The sequence below is a fragment of the Culex quinquefasciatus genome, chromosome 1 (genome assembly GCF_015732765.1).
Source record: "Culex quinquefasciatus strain JHB chromosome 1, VPISU_Cqui_1.0_pri_paternal, whole genome shotgun sequence".
Classification (NCBI taxonomy): domain Eukaryota; kingdom Metazoa; phylum Arthropoda; class Insecta; order Diptera; family Culicidae; genus Culex; species Culex quinquefasciatus.
This window is the reverse complement of record NC_051861.1, coordinates 35,244,779-35,265,519: the sequence shown is the minus strand read 5'-3', so window position 1 is coordinate 35,265,519 and position 20,741 is coordinate 35,244,779. Positions and strand designations below refer to the sequence as shown.

General features: G+C 36.9%; 3 protein-coding genes across 5 annotated transcripts in view; all 3 read right to left on the bottom strand.

The window, feature by feature from the left end:
• Nucleotides 1–4,552: 4,552 nt before the first annotated feature.
• On the bottom strand, nt 4,553–6,017 carry LOC119765335. The gene is made up of 3 exons (XM_038248984.1): nt 5,655–6,017; nt 5,414–5,586; nt 4,553–5,346 (listed from the first exon to the last, which is right to left on the bottom strand). The coding sequence occupies exons 1-3, from the start codon at nt 5,688–5,690 to the stop codon at nt 5,235–5,237; spliced, it is 321 nt and encodes a 106-aa protein (XP_038104912.1). The 5' UTR covers nt 5,691–6,017; the 3' UTR covers nt 4,553–5,234.
• Nucleotides 6,018–6,188: 171 nt separating this feature from the next.
• On the bottom strand, nt 6,189–7,366 carry LOC6039162 (1,5-anhydro-D-fructose reductase). The gene is made up of 3 exons (XM_001848766.2): nt 7,235–7,366; nt 7,003–7,170; nt 6,189–6,941 (listed from the first exon to the last, which is right to left on the bottom strand). The coding sequence occupies exons 1-3, from the start codon at nt 7,307–7,309 to the stop codon at nt 6,222–6,224; spliced, it is 963 nt and encodes a 320-aa protein (XP_001848818.2). The 5' UTR covers nt 7,310–7,366; the 3' UTR covers nt 6,189–6,221.
• Nucleotides 7,367–11,475: 4,109 nt separating this feature from the next.
• The window catches only part of LOC6039164 (diacylglycerol kinase theta), a 71,889-nt gene continuing 62,623 nt past the window's right edge, over nt 11,476–20,741 (bottom strand). For all 3 annotated transcript variants that reach the window (XM_038249350.1, XM_038249351.1, XM_038249352.1), the window contains one exon: nt 11,476–16,999. In XM_038249350.1, coding sequence (XP_038105278.1) covers nt 16,853–16,999 — 147 coding nt within the window. In that variant the 3' untranslated portion in view covers nt 11,476–16,852. The remainder of the gene's footprint in view (nt 17,000–20,741) is intronic.

Sequence of the window (20,741 nt, the reverse complement as noted above, 5' to 3'; positions counted from 1 at the left end):
TGTTTTTTGTCACCCTATTTGTATGGATCACCCTAACCGCTCTAAACTGAATCCGGAAATACTAAAGAAGAAGAAGCACCCCCAAAATGCGCCCCGTTTCGCCATCGTTTTTTTGCCCGTTATCGTGGTCAAATTGTGCCCAGAAGCGTGCCACAGACGGACGTAACAGCTCGGCCAAAATGCGTAACGCCCGCCTAAATGTTGCATTCTGGCACGCAATGGGCCACAACGAGGGGAAAAAGCGTGCTGAAAATCGGGCCCGCTTTCAGGCAAAACGTCCCCGCTTTTTGGCCGTTTTCCGCCCATTTTTCTATGTGGGTATGAATGCCAACAGCATTCATAATGCTTCTAGTCAACAAAGCCTCGATTGAGGTTTTGCAGCGTGACTGTGTTTCAAATGTAGGTGGCGCCAAAATGAGGTTACTTGCCAAAAATCGCATTCCTTTCTGCTGGTTTGAAGAACAAAATCGCTTATTTCTCATGATTCCCTGCATCAATCATAATGAAACTGGTTGCAAAAGACGAGAAATTTTTTTTGCTTTAAAATAATGAACATCAATTTTTGGGCGCGCAAAAAATTGTGACCTTTTTCTTTAAAAAACATGTTTTGGAACACGAAAAAAATAGTTTCCCCGTATATATCAATGAAATAAACAGGTATATAGTTGATTCGACAATTTTTATTGATTTTTGACAGACTTTCTTGCCAAATAGTCCAAATGACTATCTTTTTATAAATTTACAGTTTTCTCATAGAAAAATCAATCAAATTTTGGAAAGTTGTACACCAAATTGTTGGAAATAATTTTTCTCATCCGAATCCGGCATAAGTTTTGTAAAAATGTTGATTATGGAGGACAAAACACATTTTTTCAAAAAATCATAGGTTTACGCTATTATTTCATAGGTGGCGGCACGTGTCTTTTAGCTTTGCTGCAAATTCTCTATGGTCTGGTGGTTACCATTTTTGTCTGCTGACCCATAGGACGGGGAATCGAACCCCGCCGCGAGCTCTAAATTACCCACATAGAAAAATGGGCGGAAAATGGCCAAAAAGCGGGGACGTTTTGCCTGAAAGCGGGCCCGATTTTCAGCACGCTTTTTCCCCTCGTTGTGGCCCATTGCGTGCCAGAATGCAACATTTAGGCGGGCGTTACGAATTTTGGCCGATGTGTTACGCCCGTCTGTGGCACGCTTTTGGGCCCGTTTTGACCACGATAACGGGCCTATAAACGGGGGACCGACGTGCCGGAAACCGGGGGGTTTCTCCTTCCTGTTTACTTCGGATTTCAAGTTAGGGCGATTAAATAAAATAGGGTGACAAATAAACACGACAGATTATTTTTTTATTCATAAAATATTGAATTAACAACAAAACTTAAACTAATTACCTAACTAACTAAAAAAATATATAAGTTGGGCTTTAGGTTAGTATGTTAACAAGACTTTAAATTGATTTTATTGGTAATTTGGTCAAATTTAGTTAATTTTAGTAAGATTTAGTTAAGTTTAGATAAATTTAGCTAAAATTAGTTCAATTCAGTTAACATCAGTTCTTCATAGTTAAATTTAGTTTAATATAGTTAAATGAATTAAAATTTAGTTGAATTTATTATGATTTAATTAAATTTAGTTGAATTTAGTTATATTTCGTTAAAATAAGTAAAATTTAGTTAGATTGAGTAATATTTAATTAAGTTTCGTAAAATTTCGCTTCATTTATTTCAAATGTGTTAAGTGTGGCTAAAATGAGATATATCAAGTTAAAATTAGTTAAATTAAGCTGATTTGACTTAAATTGAGTTATAAATAGTTAAATTTAAATATATTTCGTTAAACTTAGTTAATTTTAGTAAGATTTAGTAAAACTTATTTAAATTTATTCAAATTTAGTTAAATTTAGTTAGATTTAATTAAATCCAGTTGAATTTAGTTACATTTTACTTAATTTATTTCAATTAAGTTAGCATTGGCTAAATTAAGTTATATTAAGTTCAAGTTTTTCATAAATTCAGTAAAATTCAGTAAAATTTTGTAAAATTTAGTTAAATTGTGTTATATTTAGTGAAATTTTGTTATATTTAGTTAAACTTATTGAAATTTAGTTAAATTCAGTTGAATTAAGTTAGATTTAACTAAATTTAGTTGAATTTAGTTACATTTAGTCAAAATAAGTAAAATTTATTAAAATTACGGTTAATTTATTTTAAATTGGAAAAAAATAGTTAAATTAAGCTTGATTTCGTTAAATTTGCTCAATTTAGTTTAATTCACTTAAATTTTACTAAACTTAATAATAATCAGTTTAAAAAGTTAAATTAATTTGAATTAAGTCGAATTTAGTAAAATTAAGTAAAATTTTGTTGAATTAAGTTAAATCTTCATAAAGCTAGATTAAGCAAAATTATGTTTAATTTACCAAAAATTTGTTGAATTTAGTTGAATTTAACTGAGTTAAGTTTGGCTAAATTCAGTAAAATTTTGCTAAATTTAGTTGAATTTCACTAAATTTAGCAAAATTAAGTAAAATTTGTTGAATTGATTTCAATTTTTGTTAAAATGAATTAAGTGAAGTATAATTTAGTTAAATATGGCTGAATTTATATAAATTACTTAAATTAGGTTTAATTTAGTTAAACTACGTTTAGTAAATCTATGTTTAATTTTGTTCAATTCAGTTAAGTTTAATAATTTTTAATAATCTTTGTTAAAATTTGGTAAAATTAAGTTAAATTGGTTTGAAATAAGATAAACTATGTTAAAATTGGTAGAATCAAGTAAAATAAAGTCAAATCTAGTTAAATTATGTTATATTTTTTTATGATTTAGTTAAATTTGGCAAAACTTAAATCAATTAAATTAAATTAAGGTAAACTTAGTTAAATTAAGTTATATTTAGTTTAAAAACGTTAAGTTTAGCAAAATTTCGTAAAATTTATTTTAATTTTGCTAAAATTAGTTACATTCAGTTAAATTTGGTTAAATTAAGTAAAATTTGGTTAGATTAAGTAAAATTTATGTATGTTTAGTAAAATTTCGCTTAATTTAGTAAAGTTTGACTAAATAAAGAAATATTTAAGTTAAGTTAAATTGAATTAAATTTACCTAAAATTTGATGAATTCTGATAAAATTAGTAAAATAGAGTTTAATGACTTTCAGTTCAGTCAAATAAATGAATAAATTTACTTAAATTAAGTTAAATTATGTTTAATTTAGCTAAATTTTGGAAAAAATTCGTTGAATTTGACTAATTTTAGCTAAATTTGGCTAAATTAATATAAATTGTGTTCAATTTTGTTGTTTGTTTGTTGAGTTTATTAATTTGACTAGTTAAATTTTGCTAAATTCAGTTAAGCTTGGTTAATTTTTTGTTTAATTCTGTTGAATTCAGTTAAGTTCAATGAATTTTATTAAACTTCGCAAAATTGATTTAAATTAGTTTAAGATAAACTTAGTTAAAATTAGTAGAATCAAGTAGAAAAAAGTTAAATTTCGTTAAATTTAGTTATATTTAGCAAAATTGAGTCAAATTTGGTAGAATTTATGTCAATTCAATAAAATTAAGGTAAGTTTTGTTAAATGTAGTAAAATTTAGTTAAAATATGTTACGTTTAGCAAAATTTGGTAAAATTTAGTTCAATTTGGCTAAAATGAGTAAAATTTAGTTAAATTAAGTTTAAATAAGCTCAATTTAGTTGAATTATGTTTGATTTAGTTTTATGAGGCTGAATTTGGTTTTATTTAAATAATTTTGACTAAATTTTTAAATATTAAGTTAAAATTTTATTAAATTTATTTAAATTAATTATAATTTAGTTAAATGAAGTAAAATTTTGCTAAATTCAGTTAAAAAAAGTTAACTTTAGTTTGTGTTTTTAAATTATTGTATGTTTGTTTATCTTTGAATTTGTGTGTTTTTTATTTTATTTTTTTGGGTATGTATTTTTGCAAACAAACATTTTACATACAGCATTTTGCATTTTGTTTTTTGCATTTTTGTATTCTTGTATTTTTTGTATTTTTTGTATTCTTGTATTCTAATATTTTTTGTATTTTTGTATTTTTGTATTTTTGTATTTTTGTATTTTTGTATTTTTATATTTTTGTATTCTTTGTATCTCATTATTTATATTTTAGTATTTTATATAACTTTTCTATTCCGTAGTTTTGTGTTTTAGTATTTGAGTATTTTGTATCTTTTTATTTTTGATATTTTGTTTTGTATTTTATGTTGAGTTTGTTTATGTTCTATATCTTTGAATTTATGTATTTTATTATGTAATTGGGTATTTTTGCCTTTTTTAATAAGTTACTACGGAAACTTTTGTCCTTGAAAAAAATTCCTACTGTAGGACCAAAACTTAAAAATTAAATCGATCAAAAATAAATGTTTTTGGGGAAAATAAATTATTGAGAACTTTGAAAAGGGACCATCCATAAACCACGTGGACACTTTAGGGGGTATGGCGATTGTCCACGATCCATACAAAAAGTTTTTTTGTATGGACAATTGTCCACGATGGGGGTAACAGATTCCCAAAAAGTGTCCACGTGGTTTATGGATGGTCCCAAAGTGAAGCGCCTTTGGCAAGTGATTACACTCTTGGAAAAGAAGCAAAAAAAGCACTTTAGCAAATCAACACTGGTCAGTCGAGGTGACGGAAGCCTTGTCGAAGTGATTCAAGCCACGGCGTGACGCCCTCTGTGGTAGCGAGAGATGCAGCAAGTTGGACAGCACGGCCGCGGAACACTGAGTTGGCGGATAACTGGTTCGCTCCTTCGGCCGTTTGGCCTAGCACCGGCCACCGGCTGCGTTGGATGTTGGGGCAGACGTATTGGACAAACTGCTTCCGGTTTGGCTACGGCCGATTCGACGGCGCTGGTCTTGCAGCTTTTTGCGGTCACGTTGGCCGTTTTGGTCCTTGGGGATGCCAGCGGAGCGCCGCTTGGAAGAGGTTGCGGAGGAGGAAGCTTACGAAGACAACTGTCTACCTTAACTCGTAGTAGGTTCTCGGTTGAACGGATGCCTTGAACCTCCCGGTTTCCGTAGCTAGGCGGTGTCGTAGTCTTGAGGTGGATAACCCTCCTGCTATGGGAGGGGATGGTCGACTATCCAACATCACTTTTCGTCGAATGGACCAAGCTCTTCTTCTACCAGGCCACCGGACTCTGGCCGTTCAACTGATCACCTCCACCAAACTTTTTCGCCTTTCACCAGAGCCGTTTGTGCTGCTCATTGGATAAGGTGCAACGGCGATGTGCCTTGGAGAGTAGTTTCGACGGCAGATGATCTCCGCTCCAACCGCGTTCTGGCTCGAGGGCCAACTATTTGGGAATTTCCTTTGCTGAAAAACAATCCTGTGTCAGCTTTTTGTAAATAGCATTCCCATCCCAACAACTCCCGCAACATACCTTCCGATTCTCCGATTCCTGATCCGGTTATCCAGCTGGTGGCAGATCTTCCTTGGTTTGCCAAAGGTGGCCGTTTTGATCGATGCTAGAGACGTGTTATCTAGCAGCGGCGGCTGGGAGTCTGCCAAGCCGTCCCTAGTGAATATTCCATCTTCTGGGGCAAACGAGCAAACCTGTTGTCGGGAAAATAAATCAAAATGAATGATTTTGTCTTAAATTCTAAATAAAATTCATTACTCACCATCAATTTTGTAAAAAAAACAACGCACTTTTTCATTTAAAAAAAACAACCTTGCAAACACGTTCCGACAGGTTCCGACTAGCAAGGAAAATGTTTGACGTTTGCGCGTTATGGAAAATTGAGAGAGTGTGAGTGGGCCATGAAGGAAGTATGGAGGTGTGCGTGTGCAACAAAAAAATCGAAAATTTTGAGGATTGTGTCTGAACTAAAGCGTCTTAACTGGCACTGGCGATGCCCGTTTCTCGCCCGCAGCCCCCCTAACGTTAGAGTGGGTATTCGTTCATATTCAAGTGTTCAGGATTCCTTCCTTCCATAATTTCTCGATAGGAGCAGATGGGAATCGAACCCAGAACCTTCCGCTTACAAAACCGAACAGCGTTACCATTCAGCCACACTTACTCCCCTCTTTCTTACTAGTCTGCTTAAAAATTAAAAAAAAGCATTTGGTTTTCTACTTTGGAGTTTTATATTGCTCTGAATAAATGCGTTACTGTTTGGTGGTTTCTAAGGTTGTTCCAGGAATGCAAATAATGATTACGAGAATTTCATATTTATTTATTTATTTACCTAAAATTCCGCAGCAAAGGGAAAGTATTTGTGGGGCGCCCAAACGGCGAACGGCACTGTTCGCACTCCGGTGTTGAATCCGTCCATAATTGCGATCTCTTCGGGGGTCAACCTAAAGTCGAAAATGGCAATGTTCTGACGAAGCCGATCCAGGTTCGCCGATTTCGGCACCGGTATGGTACCAATGTCCACCAGGTAACGCAAAATGACCTGACCCGGAGACTTGCCGTACTTTTTACCGATCTTCAATACGCGTGGATCATCCAGAGCCGGTTTAGGCATGTTGAGTGGATCTTTTTCGTAGTAATTGGGACGACCCAACGGACTGTACGCGGTGATTGTAATGTTCCACTGTTTGCAAAACTCTGTGAGCTTCCGCTGATTCAGACTGGGATTGCACTCAACCTGATTCGTCACCGGGAGCACTTTACACTCGTTCACGATCCGCGCCACCTGTTCGCTGTTGAAGTTTGACACACCAAGGCCCTTGACCTTTCCAGTCTTTAACAGTTTCTCCATGGCGCGGTACGTATCTATGATGTCCACTTCGGTAAACTCCGGCGCCACCGGTGAATCCGGATCCGGTGCAGCCCAACCGATAAACTTGGAGCTCGTTGGCCAATGCATCAGGTACAGATCGATGTAACCGATGTCTAGGTTGGCCAGCGAGCGATTGAACGCTTCTTCGACGTGCCGAGGTTCGTGGTACGTGTTCCACAGCTATTTGAGAGAAAAAGCCTTAAAATTAACATCAATTTACCCTCAAACCATCAAAGCCAACCTTGGTGGTAACGAAAACGTCCTCGCGCTTGATCACGCCCTCGGCGATCTTCTCGCGAATCGCCTGGCCTACTTCCTGCTCGTTCGCGTACAAGTAGGCCGTGTCGATGTGGCGGTATCCGGCGTCGATGGCTGCTTTGACCGCGGTAACCGCCTCACCTTCACGGGACTTGAGTTTTGTGAAAAGTCTAGTTAAAAGATCTTCCAGTGTAAGAAATTTGAACATGACTTACCAACCAAGTGCCCAGACCCAGCACGGGCATTTTCTGTCCATTGTTCAGCGTTACGGTGGGAGCGACCGAAGGCATTTTGGATTGAGTGAGGGACGCTTCAAGTGCAACTGAACAGCTTGCAATGATTTGCACATTTATTTATATTATTAAAATGACTTTGCGCTTATCAGGTGATAACAGTTTGTTTGAAAGTACGAGGTGAATATTACACACAGAGTAAAAAGACATCATTCTGGTTCATTCTTGTTATTCTAATTCAAAAGGTTGTATCTCAGCAATCAAAAGTATGATCAACAAAGTCAAAAAATGAGAATTGTGGACAATTTTCTCAGCTATTCGACAATATTTTTTGACAGGGATGCAATTACACTGACCTACAAAAATTGAAAAATGTTACTGCGCAAGCTCAACTCAAGGGGAAGCATGAGCTTTGGGGTCCCCAGAAACCCGTGCACCTTGAATTCTGGAGATTTTTTTGAAAAGGTCCAATAAACCAAATTTCCAGTTTTTGCTTTTTGGGTGTTTTTGAAACCGCCTTGAGTCAGGGGTATTAAAAAACACCCAAAAAGCAAAAAAACTGAAAATTTGGTTTATTGGACCTTTTAAAAGAAAAAAAAAAACTCCAGAATTTTCCAAATACCGACTTTGATAGGTTTGCGATTTTTCCGCAAAACTCCACAACCCTGCTCACTACTTCCTAACAATTGGGTCCTAAAATGAAGCATAGATTGCTGATATTATTGTTTACAGCGATAAAGCTTATTTTTCTAAGTACAATGACCCTTTGTACGACCACAAAGAGTTTAAAGTGGATTTTTAAATCAATTTTTAAAAATTAACCTCGTGGTCCTTCTTGACAGAAAAGCTCCTACTTGACAGCTCGTTCTAAGGGGGCCATAGTTGAACCATCGAAAAAATGTTGTCTTGTCAAAAAAAAATTTTTGCATTAAAGTGAAAAAAAGTGATCAGAAATGCTTTTTAATCGTGTTTTTTACAGTTGTACATAAAAATTGACATAAGGCTTTAGTACCCAATTGATCCAGAAATATTTGTCATCTAAATTATCAATTCTTTGGAATAATCATAACTATCATAATTTAAACTGAGTTACCAGGTTCAGACTCGTTTGGAAGGTCTTTCCATTAGCATTCAAAGAAAAGGTCGGTAGATGGATCCGGAGAATGTTTACAAACAAATAAGGGAGATCCAGCTTTAAATAAGTTCTTAAACATAACTTAAGTTGTCATAACTTGAGACAGGGTTGCCAGATCTTCAATGTTTTGGACTCGTTGGAAAGGTCTTTCGATTATCCAACCAACGATGGGTTGGATGAAGGAACTGGACATAGTTTACATACCTTTAAGTGACATCCGGCATTAAAAAAGTACATACAAAAAATATTCAAACATTGAAAGCTGATTCCTAGGTTGATTCAAAAATTTCTGTTTGGGTAATTTTCCAACAATTTTCCTATTTCCTTGTCTTTGTGTAAAGCGGTGTATGAATCGGTCAAGAAAAATTTCAAATGGGCAGCAGCGGCAGCGAAAGCAAGCCAGAGAGGGTGAAGAAAAGCCCCAAGAAAACTCTCCCTCTCCTTTGTTCTGCTGTTCGTAAGGCTGTTTCTTGACCCCTTTCCTTCCGATCTCCATACTAGCCTTAAATCAGCAATGTTTTTTGGACAATTTATATAAAATTTTCTGAACTTTATATTATTTTTTAAAAATGGACACTCATGGACACTTTTATAAAAAAAAAACGAAAAATTGTTTTTAAGTTCTTGCAAAAGTCGCAAATTTAATTTTCGGTACCAGATTTTGCACCACCCTAACCTCTAGAACAAAAGATGCCTTTTTAGTTCCCAAAAATACATACAAAAATAAAAAATTTAAAAAATCTTGTTTTGAAAATTCAATTGATAGTGCTAAAACAGATTCGTTGTTAATTTCAAATTTCAATCTAAATTTCAAAAATTAACACAAAAACAAAACATTATCGTTTTAGATCCTGCCGTGTTTGTTGCTTTGGGAGCATCCATAAACCACGTAGACACTTTTTGAAACCTCAGACCCTCCCACCTAGCCCCCCCCCACCTTGTGAACAATTTTCATACAACAAAAACCTTTTTGGTATGGAGCGTGGACGACCGCTGAAACCACCCCTCCCCCTAACGTGGTTTATGGATGGTCCCTTTCCGTGCATCACCCAGAGCAGTGCACAGTGGGCGAAACGGATCCCAAAATCGGACTTAATTGAACGCGGCTGGTTCCCCGGTATGAACAAGAGTGTTTCTTATGTAAAAAAATCCGAGGAATCGATTGGTGATGGTTTCATCCACCGCACGTAACGGCAAAGGGTCCATTTTTCCCCAATTCCCCAGTTTTTAAATTTTTTCTTGAAAATCAGTCTGTATTTAGAGCGGAGGCTTCATGCGGCCATCCAAAATGCATTTTACTTATGTGAAAATGTCCCAGAAATCCAGTAAAAATAACCACTTGCACCGCAAAAATCATCTAGGGTCCATTTAACCCAAATTCCGCTATAAAAGCATTTTTGGCCGTTTTCAAATGTTAGGTCTGATTTTTAAAATCTGAAAATATTTTTATCGTAAAGATCAGACAATTTTACATAAGAATAACGATTTGCACTTGATAGTTTGACACATTTACTTTACTATTTTTCATACCAGGGAACCAGCCGCGTTCAATTAAGTCCGATTTTGGGTTCCATTTCGCCCACTGTGCAGTTTTTCTCAACCTTTTTCGATCCATTCCCCCCAGCCGGACCCTAAGATGACAGTTTTCGTGAGTTGCGCGTATTCACCGACAGATGGCCAGTGGGCCTCGTCGGATCCGCCCATTAATTACGCAACTCAAAATTTGCATGGGAAACTTTTTTTTCGTGACAGCTTTCGCGGCACACTCCTTTCAGCTGTTCTAGACTAATATTTGCACGAGGCGTATCTCTAAACAAGTTTTTCACAAAAATGATTCCAAGCTGCTTATTTCGTCGTTTTAAACCGAAACAAGGCAAAAACTATATTTATTTAAACTATTCGCCATTTTCAAAAATTTGGCTAGATAATATCAAAGGCCGCCATCTTAGGCCCACTGGGCCCACAAAAAGAGGTACGCTCAGTTTGTATGGGAGCTGTCAACATGCTCCCGGGCTGATTCCCCCCTTGGCACATTTTCAAGATTGTTCAATTTTATATTTTTTCGAGAACTGCTAATTTTGAAAGAATTAAAAAATACATAAACTTTCTCTTGAAAAAATAACACCAGCTTATTTTGGAAAACTAGAACAAAACCAATTTCTGAACTGCTCATATTTCAAACTATGTGAAAATTCATTTCCAATCATCTTTTTATGTTTGTGCGAAAACAAAAACTCTCGAAAATGATAAAAAAAAAATGCAAAATGATAAAGACTAGTATTCCTCTGAATTCGCTTTCTGCACAATTCGACGGAAATTTTAATATCTTCAATAAACATTTTGAATTTTAGTTTTGTTTCAGTTATATTTTTAAGCCTCATTAGAAGATGAAATACAAGTAAATAGAAAATGCTCTTTTTACATATTAAAGAAAGTCACATCTGTTCAAAAATTATTGAAAGCATTATAGTTTCATTGAAAGTACCAGATTTGTGTTCAAGATTTTGCAAAAACGTTTAAAAACTTTGGATTTCTTTTGCATCTTCATTCTCCCCTAGAATGGTAAAATTTCCCCCCAGGGAGGAATTCCCCACCAGTTGAGAAACACTGACCCAGAGCAAAACAACCATGCGTCTCCACCAATACAAACTACGTTAACGATTTTGATGGAGGCGCATGATCTTTTTCAAACAATTCATAAACTCTGAAATTGAAGGGACTTTCTTTCAATAAAACCAGCTAAAAGCAATGCTTCTTTTGTATATTTTTAATTATACATATATGTATATATATATTTTTTGTTTGTTTTGTTTGCTATTGACAAATTATGTTTAACCTATTTATAATCACATATATTTATATATTATATAATTCATTTTTAATAATAGTTATTAAATAGTTAATAGTATTCATTTGTTTATACTTTAATCGATTCATGTGTGTGTGTAATTTACTGTTCTCTTCTCCCCCTTTCTTTTTTTTACTCTCCTATTCTCTCTTTGATTTTCTCCTCAACCTCCCGCGAGAGGAGAGCGGGTAGAGTTGCTACTACTTGTGGGAATTTTCCTCTGTGATTCTCATGCGTTGGTTTTTTTTTGTTCTGGGTACTTTAATGAGAGCGTTGCATTTCATTCTTTTTCTCTCTCGCTCTCGCCCCTTCGCACGCTTCTTCCTCTTCTTTTCTTTGATTGATCATAAATACCCTCTTTTTGCGTTCCTTGTTTTGGTTAGGTTGTTTGTTTGTTCTATACTGTTTTGTTTACATTTTGATTTTTTTCTTCTCCTCCAACTCTACTATTACCGACTGTTTTGTCCCTATCGGTTGTGTTGTTTGTTTGTTCGTTCTTTGTTTAGTTGTTGGCGTGACCATCCCTTTCAGCGGGATGGCCCAACTGCGCGCGACAGATTCCGGCAACTAGGCCGCTAAACGAACGCTGCAAGCCTTGTCATACCGAGTCCCGTTGTGACGTTTGCTGTTTGTTTTGGTTTTGTTTGCTTGCACTAAGCATTGTTTTTTTTTTGTTTCGATTGTTTTTAGTTTTGTGTAGAGTGTGTGAGTGTGTTTTTGTGTGAAAATTGGTGATTCTAGATAGTGTTACGCTGCGTTTGGTTTGATTCTCTAGACGTCTAAACCAAGGTTTGAATACCTGGCGTCCGCCTTTTTTGGGGGGTGGGACTGTACGAGGGCGGAGCCACGTGGCACCGCCCTTTTCGTTTGTTTTTGTTATACTAGCTTATAACGCGGGAGTACTAGAACCGGCGTCCACATCCAATCCGGTTGGATTTGGTACTCACCAGAGTGAACACAGCCCCTTGGTCCCCTGCTGGGCAAAGCCCGGCGCCGTCGCCGCCGCCATTTTGACGACATTCGCACCGCTTTGACAATGAAAGAGTTTGTGGTGACGTTTTATGTGTGTTTTGTTGGGTAGAAATATACACGCTTGCGTTGGTGGAAATGTCAGTGGTGGAGGCGGCGACGGCGCGGGGTTTCGCGAGGGAGGAGGAGCGCGCTGCTGTCAGTCTCCCCTGGACTTGCGCGGACTGCTATCCAAGGAGGCGCTTGACAGAGTCCGCCCAGGGGAACGACATCTTCGATGTGTGTGCGCGTACGTCGTGTTTTGTTTGTGTTTATTTTTTGCTCTCTCTCTCTTTTGTTTCCATTAGTCTGTGGTTCTAAGTTTGGTATGTATTAGTATCTCTTAGCACGACACCGTTTAGAAGAGTTTCTAATGTTTTTTTTTTCTTTTGTTTTCTTTAATTATTCATACGAAAAAATACGGTTTTAATTAAATTTTTAATTATATCTGTTATATTTATATGCGTTCGACACTACATCAACTCTATTTTGAGATTTTTATTTAAATTTATTCTTTTAAAAGATATACTGTAATATATTATGGTCATTTTTTTATTTTTCCTTTTAATTACACCATAATAATAGTTACCACTATTATTACTATTATAGTACGTGTATTTGTGTGCTGCTTTTTCACATTATTTTTGTTCTGTAGTTTGGGTTGTGTAACATGAACGAAGGGCGTAATCGAATTGGTTTGTTTGGTTGGTTAGCCGAATGTGCACCTACACTAACTTAGGATACCGAAACAGAGTCGTCTATACAACTAATACAACGAAAAAGGCGTTCCACAAAGAACCGTTTTAAGACTATAAAACCTGCGTGTTTACAAACGCCGTTGTCACTATCCAGAAAAGTGTATGTGGTACTAGGTCTGCAGTAGATGTGGTCAAGTTCCGGCAATTGCATCCCTCACGCAGCGCCACCGTCCACCCGGGGATCGGCCCCCAAGCCGACGGTGGCGCCACTTGACAGCTGCGGCCGTCGCGCAGAACTCGCCACGTGCGGCCGGAATTACAAAGCTAGTAACACTGAGCCCCTACAGGTTTCTGGATCGCGAGTAACGAAACGTCTGCTTGGTTTTGGATCGGTCCGCCGCGTTCGCGATCTCTCCATTCCGGGCCGGAGCGAGACAACACGGCGCCCTTTCCGAGAGGGGGGAGGTGGCGGAACTCAATCTGGTGTCCTCGGAACTCAGAATCTCAACTTCTACGAACCAAAGCGGAACGGCGGACCCGGTGCGAGCCGCGGCACAGGCGGAAGCTACACACGGCGTTCGTTCCCGAGTCGCCCTGGGCGCCATGTGACACTTCCTGGAGCGTCCACGGTTGACCTTTATTTCCAAAGGTTCGCGCCCGCGTCCACCGTTCGGGAGGGTGATTTGCGTGTAAGTGTGCACGGCTGGGTAGAATAACGCTGAGAATATTCTAGAAAACGCACCCGCTTCTCTTTGAGTTTTGTTTTTTTCGATTGGTGGTAATTTTCTGTGCCCGCGGATTCATTTCCGGAACGTTCTGCGAGAACATCCGTCGTCTCAATTGTGTGCGTGTAACTTCCATTCGCAGCGGGGAAAGCGTCTCCCCCAGCTCCGAATCCGTGCGTTGACTAAACATTCCCAAGAACCGATTATTCTGGGGGCTGCGTGGCGCGTCAAAATGGCCGCCTCAAGTTTGGCGGCGCCATTTTGCGCAAACAGCTCACTTTGACAGATCGGGTGTTTGTTTTTTTTTTGTTTATGGTTTATTGGCTGTATGTGTTTGATGTTTTTGTTTGTTTGCTTTTTGGGTGGAAGAAAACTCGTGACATTGGTTCTGCCATTCGTTGGTTAGACTTTTGAATGTGTGAGTTTGTGTTTACAGTTGGTGGATGCGTTTGATGTCATGATGATGTCAAGTTCGGGATTGTTTTTTGTTTTGGTTTGTTTTTGGCAAGTGTTTTTCCCTTGTTTCGGTGACAAAGTCTGGGAGATTTTTTTTTTGTTTGCTAGCGTTTAATAGTTTTGTTTTCTTTATGTAGTTTTGGTAAAATACCATACAAAACGTAATTGTTTAAATTACAATTTACGGCTATAATTGTGTGTTTGTGTATGTTTGTGTGTTCACTTGCTTACTGTACGTAATGTTTTGGTTTCTTCTTCTCCTTCCCTCTCCTCCACTACACTCTGCAGTGTCCTGCTGCTTTCTCGCGCTTACTCTTACAATCGTACACTTGATTAAACTTAAAAGAAAAAAAAAATAACCGTTTTTCCGCAGTGACCGGAACCATTTCTTTCATTTTTCGTTTGTGTCAAATCCGGTTCGCTTCCGCTCAACTTTGAAATCTGTTCAAAATATATGCCCTCTTCTCTATGACTTTTCGCTCTCTCTCTCTTTCTCTCGTGTACTCTCCGGCTTCACACCACGTGTTTTGAAGCGTATTTTTCTTTTTTTTTTAATATAACGTGGTTTGTTTTTTCTTCTTTGTTTTGCTGCGATCTCCACGCACTTTGTATAGAAAAAGAATAGAAATAAAATTCATAGTAAATATAGTCAACAACTTTCCGTATAAATACTTTTTTTTTGTTTGGTTTACTCTCAAGAAGAATTTGTTTCTTTGTATTTCTCTTTTTAAACCCTTCTGTCTTACTTTTTGATAGACATTTTATTTCATTTGTGTGTGTGTGTGTTTTTTTTTTCTTTATGCATAAATCAGTTTGATCTAAAAAACAGTTTACCCTCATATTTTTTCTTTGTGTTGATTTATCGCACTATGACAAAAGTTTGTGTGTTTGTTGTATGAATGTTCGATCTGATAGTATTACAATAATATAGCTCGATACGTTTTGAGAAGGAACGAAACCCAAAATCGAAAAATCATTATAACAAACCGTGCGCGCTCTAGCGCGCCAGTCAGACAGTCTCTGAATAACAAATAGTATGCATAACAAGGTTCAAAAATATGTTTGTTTTTTTTTTTTTGTTTATCTGCTTTGTTTTGGTTTGGTTTTTTTTAGCAATTTGCTCTCTCCTACTTACGATTTTTGCTCATTGTTCTCCTTTTACGTTAGAAATGCAAAACTTCCTAATAAGTATATCTTGTTTTTTTCTTCTCTTGCTTTGACTAGAATACTTTTTTGTTTGTTCTTTGTTTGTGATAATGAATATTTTTCCTGTGTGTGTGTGTGGGTGATTTTCCTTTAATGTTTGTTTTGTTCTCCTCCTAGTTTCTTCTTCTTGAGCCTCCTTCTGCTTCGGTGTAAATTAAGAGCCATTAATTTAACGTTCCTTGCGCGTTTGCTTGATTTGCTTTGTGTGTTTGACTTGTGACATGATGAAAGTTGCGTTTTGTTTACGTTCCAGTTCCTGTCTGGTTTTCTTTGGACTTCACTCTCTAGATAGAACTTTGTTTGGCAAAAATCTATTGTTCCCACGGAGTTTTTTTTTTCTTTTGTTTGTTAAATGTTTTCTTGTGTGTTTGGCTAAAGACTTTCGGTAAGAGTTTGATGACTGGTTTTTGTCCGGTTAAAGTTTACTTTCACGAGAAACGGCAACCCCAATTTAACAACAGTTGCGTCCCTCGCTCACTGACGCATTCTGTCAGCTTGACAGTTCGCGCTAGCGCCGAGGAAGGCAACAGTATAATTTTCGCAGGCGTCACCATTTCTCGAAAAAGTTTCAAATTGGTATTTTCATGGTTCGGGCGGTGGCTTTGTTTAGCTGTCACAACTGTCACACATTTCCTAACCAAATTGTTCTGCTCCTCACTGTCTTTCTTTCTCTCACATACGATTCGTGCTAAACACTACAGTCAGGGTTTCATTGAATTGGTGGTACGACGCTAACATTAAACGTGAGTGGGTGTGAGATTGTGGCTTTCTCTTTCTTACAAGGTCTGTGTGTGGCTGGTGTGTGTGTTATTGATGTATGAAACGTGTGAATGAGAGAATGGCCTACGATGCACAATAGACTGCTGCTACCACATTTACAAATTTTAGGGGTGGACTGGGGAAAGTGTACGTTTAACCTTTGGTATTTTAGTATGTGTTTGTGTGTTTTGACAGCACCGCGGGGCAATGTTTTTGAATGGGATGGACAAAAACATTCGACCTTTTTCAAGCAAGTGTAACGATGGAATGAGTGCAGTGTCGCGCCCCTCGGTACCGAAGGGCGCTGTCAAAGCGACAGCTGGCGCTGTCAGTTTGACAGCTATCGTTAGCAGCCGAGGGATGTGACACTCTAGTTTCATTCAGATCGTCACAAATTGCTCCAAAAAACGTCGAATTCGATGGGAATGTTTGTGGGACATTGTGGGATCGGGATCGTTGTGTCACGAAGCTACGGGATTCTGCTAGTATTAGTAAAGGTACACTGTACACAGTCGTCAACTATTCGCACTTGTCACCACCACTTGTTTCCTGGCTAGGCACGGATTCTACCTCTACTTCCGCTACTGTTGTTGCTGTTGCTACTGCCGCTACTGTCACTTCCTTTTCCTCTTCCTCTTCCCTTCCCGGTAGTGGTAGTGGTTCGGCCTCGGCTGTGGTTGCCCTTGCTGTTATGATAGCCATGGTGCTAGTGGTAGTGTCAACAAACGACGAAGCACGTTAAATTAATCGCTCGTTATACCAAATTCAGAAATCAGTATTGTTCGAGTCGACCTCTTCCGGCTCCTGGGGAGCGGCCAGCGTCATCTGTATCCCTGATGGCCCCATCACCTGCATGGTCGGTTCGGTGTTACGTCGCTTCATCTTGCCCTTCATTTTTTTCAACATGGTCGCCTGTACCGTCCGGTCCGCGGATTGTTACGAAATTTCGTAATTTTTTTGTTGTGGTTTAACGTGTAGTAGGTGAGAATGTTGGTGTTTGACAAGTAATTTAGCGTGCAGAAATTCATTATTTTTTTTGTTTCGAAAATTTTGATGAGTTGAGAGATTTAGTTGTTTTTTGTTGCGTTGCGTCAGAACAAATGTTGTCGAGTGGTAGTGGTGTTGGTTGGTTGGTTGGTAGGTTTGTCCACGTTATCATTAAGAAAAAGAGAAAAAGAAAAAAATACCGTTTTTCTGAGTAAAATTTTGCTTTCCAATGGGATAAATTGCATCAATATTGAGTTATTAAAAAAAAAAAAAACAGAAAAATGAAGGTCGTTAGCAAACTTGTAACAACTGCCAGCGAGTAAAATTGTGGTTAAAAATTGAACGCCAGAAGAAAAAAATTTACGAGCGATATATATGTGTAAGTGTAGGAAGGAATGTTAGTGTTTAATTGTGTGTGTTAGTGGTAGCAAGACATCATTCCGATAATCAAAAAAGACAGACAGTAAACTTTGGCAGCATTCTCGTGATGACAGTTAAAAAATAACATAAATAATAACTGAAAAAAGAAACACAAAGTGTTAAAATTATAAGCGAGAAATCGTTCCCGGCAATTAAATTAGCAACCGAATAAAGCTACGCAATACACGTTTAAACTAGACTGTTAATACTTGATCTGTTTTTGCGCGCACACACAAACACACACTCTCAAACTGAAAAGCCTTTTTATTCTGATTGCTCAGCTTAACGCGCCATTTTGGAAGCACAAAAGATCAACTCGAATAATTAAATGTTTAAAAATAAATCACGCTTTCTAAGATAGTTCACGAAACTTGCAATAATAAGACTTTTTAGGACGGTCGTGCTCAACTAGTCTAACAATAAAAGCTATATGACACTGTTTTTAGCGGTTACCACAAAAGTTCAGTTTATTCAAAATGATTTGAAATTAGAAAATGTAATAATAATTTAACCATTATAAAACGTAAAATGATTAACTTGACAATTCATGATATGGCTTGGGTTTTGAGTTTAAACTTCTCTTACAAAGTAAAAAAAAGTTATCAAGAATGTTGAAATTGAGAAAAAAAACTAGAGTTTTTTTTAAAGGGTCCTATAAGCTATTAAAAAAACTCTAGAAATTATTGTTGAATATTACCTCTTTTATGTAGTTTTACCTTAAGTATTGTGTAAAAAAGTTTTTGCAACTCAGTCGAGAAACTATTTACTTTTCCTGTCATTCTTGAATGACAAAATAGCCTACTTTTCTGTACCAAAAATAACAGAATCGAATAGCAACACTTTTCAAAATAAATGCTGAAAAGTTCTACTTTTCAGCACTCAAATGGGTGCTGAAAAGTTGAACTTTTCAGCACTTGTTTCGAAAAGTTACACTTTTCAAAATTTTTTGGTTTAAACGATTTATTGACAAAATACATGAAAATTTTACATAAAATTTCACTAAGTGTGTGTTTTTTGGAATTGCATAAAATGTTGTATGGAACTCTTTGCAAAACTTGATTTTTTCAGCACTCTTCGTATTTATCCAACTCGGTGAACCTCGTTGGATAAATGTACGGCTCGTGCTGAAAAAATCCTCTTTTTGCAACTTGTTGCATAAACCACTATTATAGAACCAGATGAAAATTTCACAATTTTCTGATTTAAAATCAAACATGTTGTTTGGCAAAAATATTCATGGAAGATTTAGTGTTCGAAAATAGTTATCGATTTACATCAGAATCAGGTGAAATACTCATATTTTTCTATATGATTTCAAACTTTGTCAAACTGATGTTTATAGACTCATAACTCATTTTATAAAAAAAAATCACTCAGATTTCACCATAAACATATAATGACATCATACATGATAAAATTCACCCAAAATATGTGTAAAACGTGTTTTCAAAACTTATTTCTGAATAAGTTTTATTTACATCAGAGTCAGGAGAAAATGCATAATTTTCTATTAAATTCCAACCGATGATAAAATCGCATGCACACCTTTGTGAAAAAAGACATTAAATATTACACACAACACGTACAGTTTTAATAATCACAAAAAAAGTGACAACCGACGGGCTTCAAACCCAGTACCAACAGTAAAGACTGGTGCCTTAGCCCACTCGGCTATTAGACCGAAGAAGAATGGAAAGGATAAACGCATTTTTGAGCTTGACAATTCAGTCATGTTGGTTTCCCATACTGATGGGCTACATATTTCAGAGTGTATATTAAAAAATTCATAATATAATGCAGCTGTCATGTAAATATACTTCGAATGTGTTGGTAAATTTCAGATTACACCCAAAATTAGAAGCACCCCTCAAAAAGAGTTCTATCAACCCCTTTATCTGTCAACACAAGGAAAACAAACCCTTTTAGAGGGTTACTTCCAGCCTTTTTTCAAGCTGGCCCGTCGTTTCCCTTTTGCAAACGGTTACTACCGTTATTTGTGATGACAAATAAAGGGTAGACAGATCCCTTTTTGAGAGGTACTACTGATTTTGAGTGTAGAAAGCCTTATAATTCAGAAATGAACTGTTGGATGACCGTGTATATTACACACACAGAACCAAAACCAATCAAATTTAATGTTAGGCGATCCTAATCAACAGGTAAGTAAATTAAATTTCAAGTTTTTGTGTGTTTCTTTATGAAAATGTTATTACTGCGGGCGTCAATAATTAGAGTTCACGCGCGGTGATACGACCGCAAGATAATGGTCGCATGACAGCCGCATGACAACCGCAGAACAAAGTATTGGCTGTTGTCAAAGGATGCCTTGAGTTTTCAGCTGACCAAATCAACGCAGAATTTCAGTCCAACTTGCTGATTTTTACACTGCGGTAGTCAGGCGGCTGTCACTCACAGCGATGGAGAAACGTGATTTTATCTCACAATAAGCAATATTATTAGCATGCAACGATAAAGGCACACCAGCGAACCATTTTTGTTTTTTATACGTTCATGCAAGATAATTAAATTGACAAGTCAACATTTCGCGTCTGTTCAAATGTAGTTCTTGTGGAACACAGAAATGTTCCACTGTTCTAGCAAGATTCTGACAGAACCAGCTCTGCGAGAATATTTCATGACTAGGAATAAGCTGTCAAATCGTATAATTTCTGTCAAGTAAAGAAGCGAACATTTTTTTCGAAAATAACTTTAAAAATCGGAGTAAGCTTGAGTATGTTTGTAGAGCAATGTGAAGTTTGTCCTAGGGGAACGACACTCCTACATTTTCGTCATCATTCCGATCGAGTGTGTGAAAATAAACATTGTTTCACTGTTGTTCATACTTTTTCCATAGTACTTTTTCAATGGTTTCTATCAGCATAGGATACCGAAAGCGCATAGGACCTTTCGAAATGTGATCTTGTTTTGTAAAATTTAGATTCAGCATTGATAAATTTTTGACAGCTTGCAGCCAAATGGTTCATTTCCTGCAAGGTGAATGACGTCAAATGAAGCACGCCGCCAACAACGGCTTACTTTGTTTGACTAGCTGAGCACGAACTTCAACTTGTGGCGTCGCCTTTTCGAGATATTTCGATCCGTAGATTAGTGCTACAGAGCAAACTAGGAACTATGGTAAAGAATGAACCTTTTTTAAGATAATCGATAACAAGATAGAGTATACAAGAGGTTACATGTGTGGGTGTGTGATGGTTAGGATATATGCTTGAGTTTCGCTCGCAAACTG

Bases quoted from the DNA above. Each gene is read 5' to 3' on its own strand.
- LOC119765335 (XM_038248984.1), bottom strand. From the start codon at position 5,690: ATGAAAAAGTGCGTTGTTTTTTTTACAAAATTGATG. The intron at 5,587-5,654 runs GTGAGTAATGAA...TCCCGACAACAG, and splicing joins TTTTTTTTACAAAATTGATG to GTTTGCTCGTTTGCCCCAGA. The intron at 5,347-5,413 runs GTATGTTGCGGG...ATTGTTTTTCAG, and splicing joins AGGAATCGGAGAATCGGAAG to CAAAGGAAATTCCCAAATAG.
- LOC6039162 (XM_001848766.2), bottom strand. From the start codon at position 7,309: ATGCCTTCGGTCGCTCCCACCGTAACGCTGAACAATGGACAGAAAATG. The intron at 7,171-7,234 runs GTAAGTCATGTT...ACAAAACTCAAG, and splicing joins TGGGTCTGGGCACTTGGTTG to TCCCGTGAAGGTGAGGCGGT. The intron at 6,942-7,002 runs GTTGGCTTTGAT...TCTCTCAAATAG, and splicing joins ACGTTTTCGTTACCACCAAG to CTGTGGAACACGTACCACGA.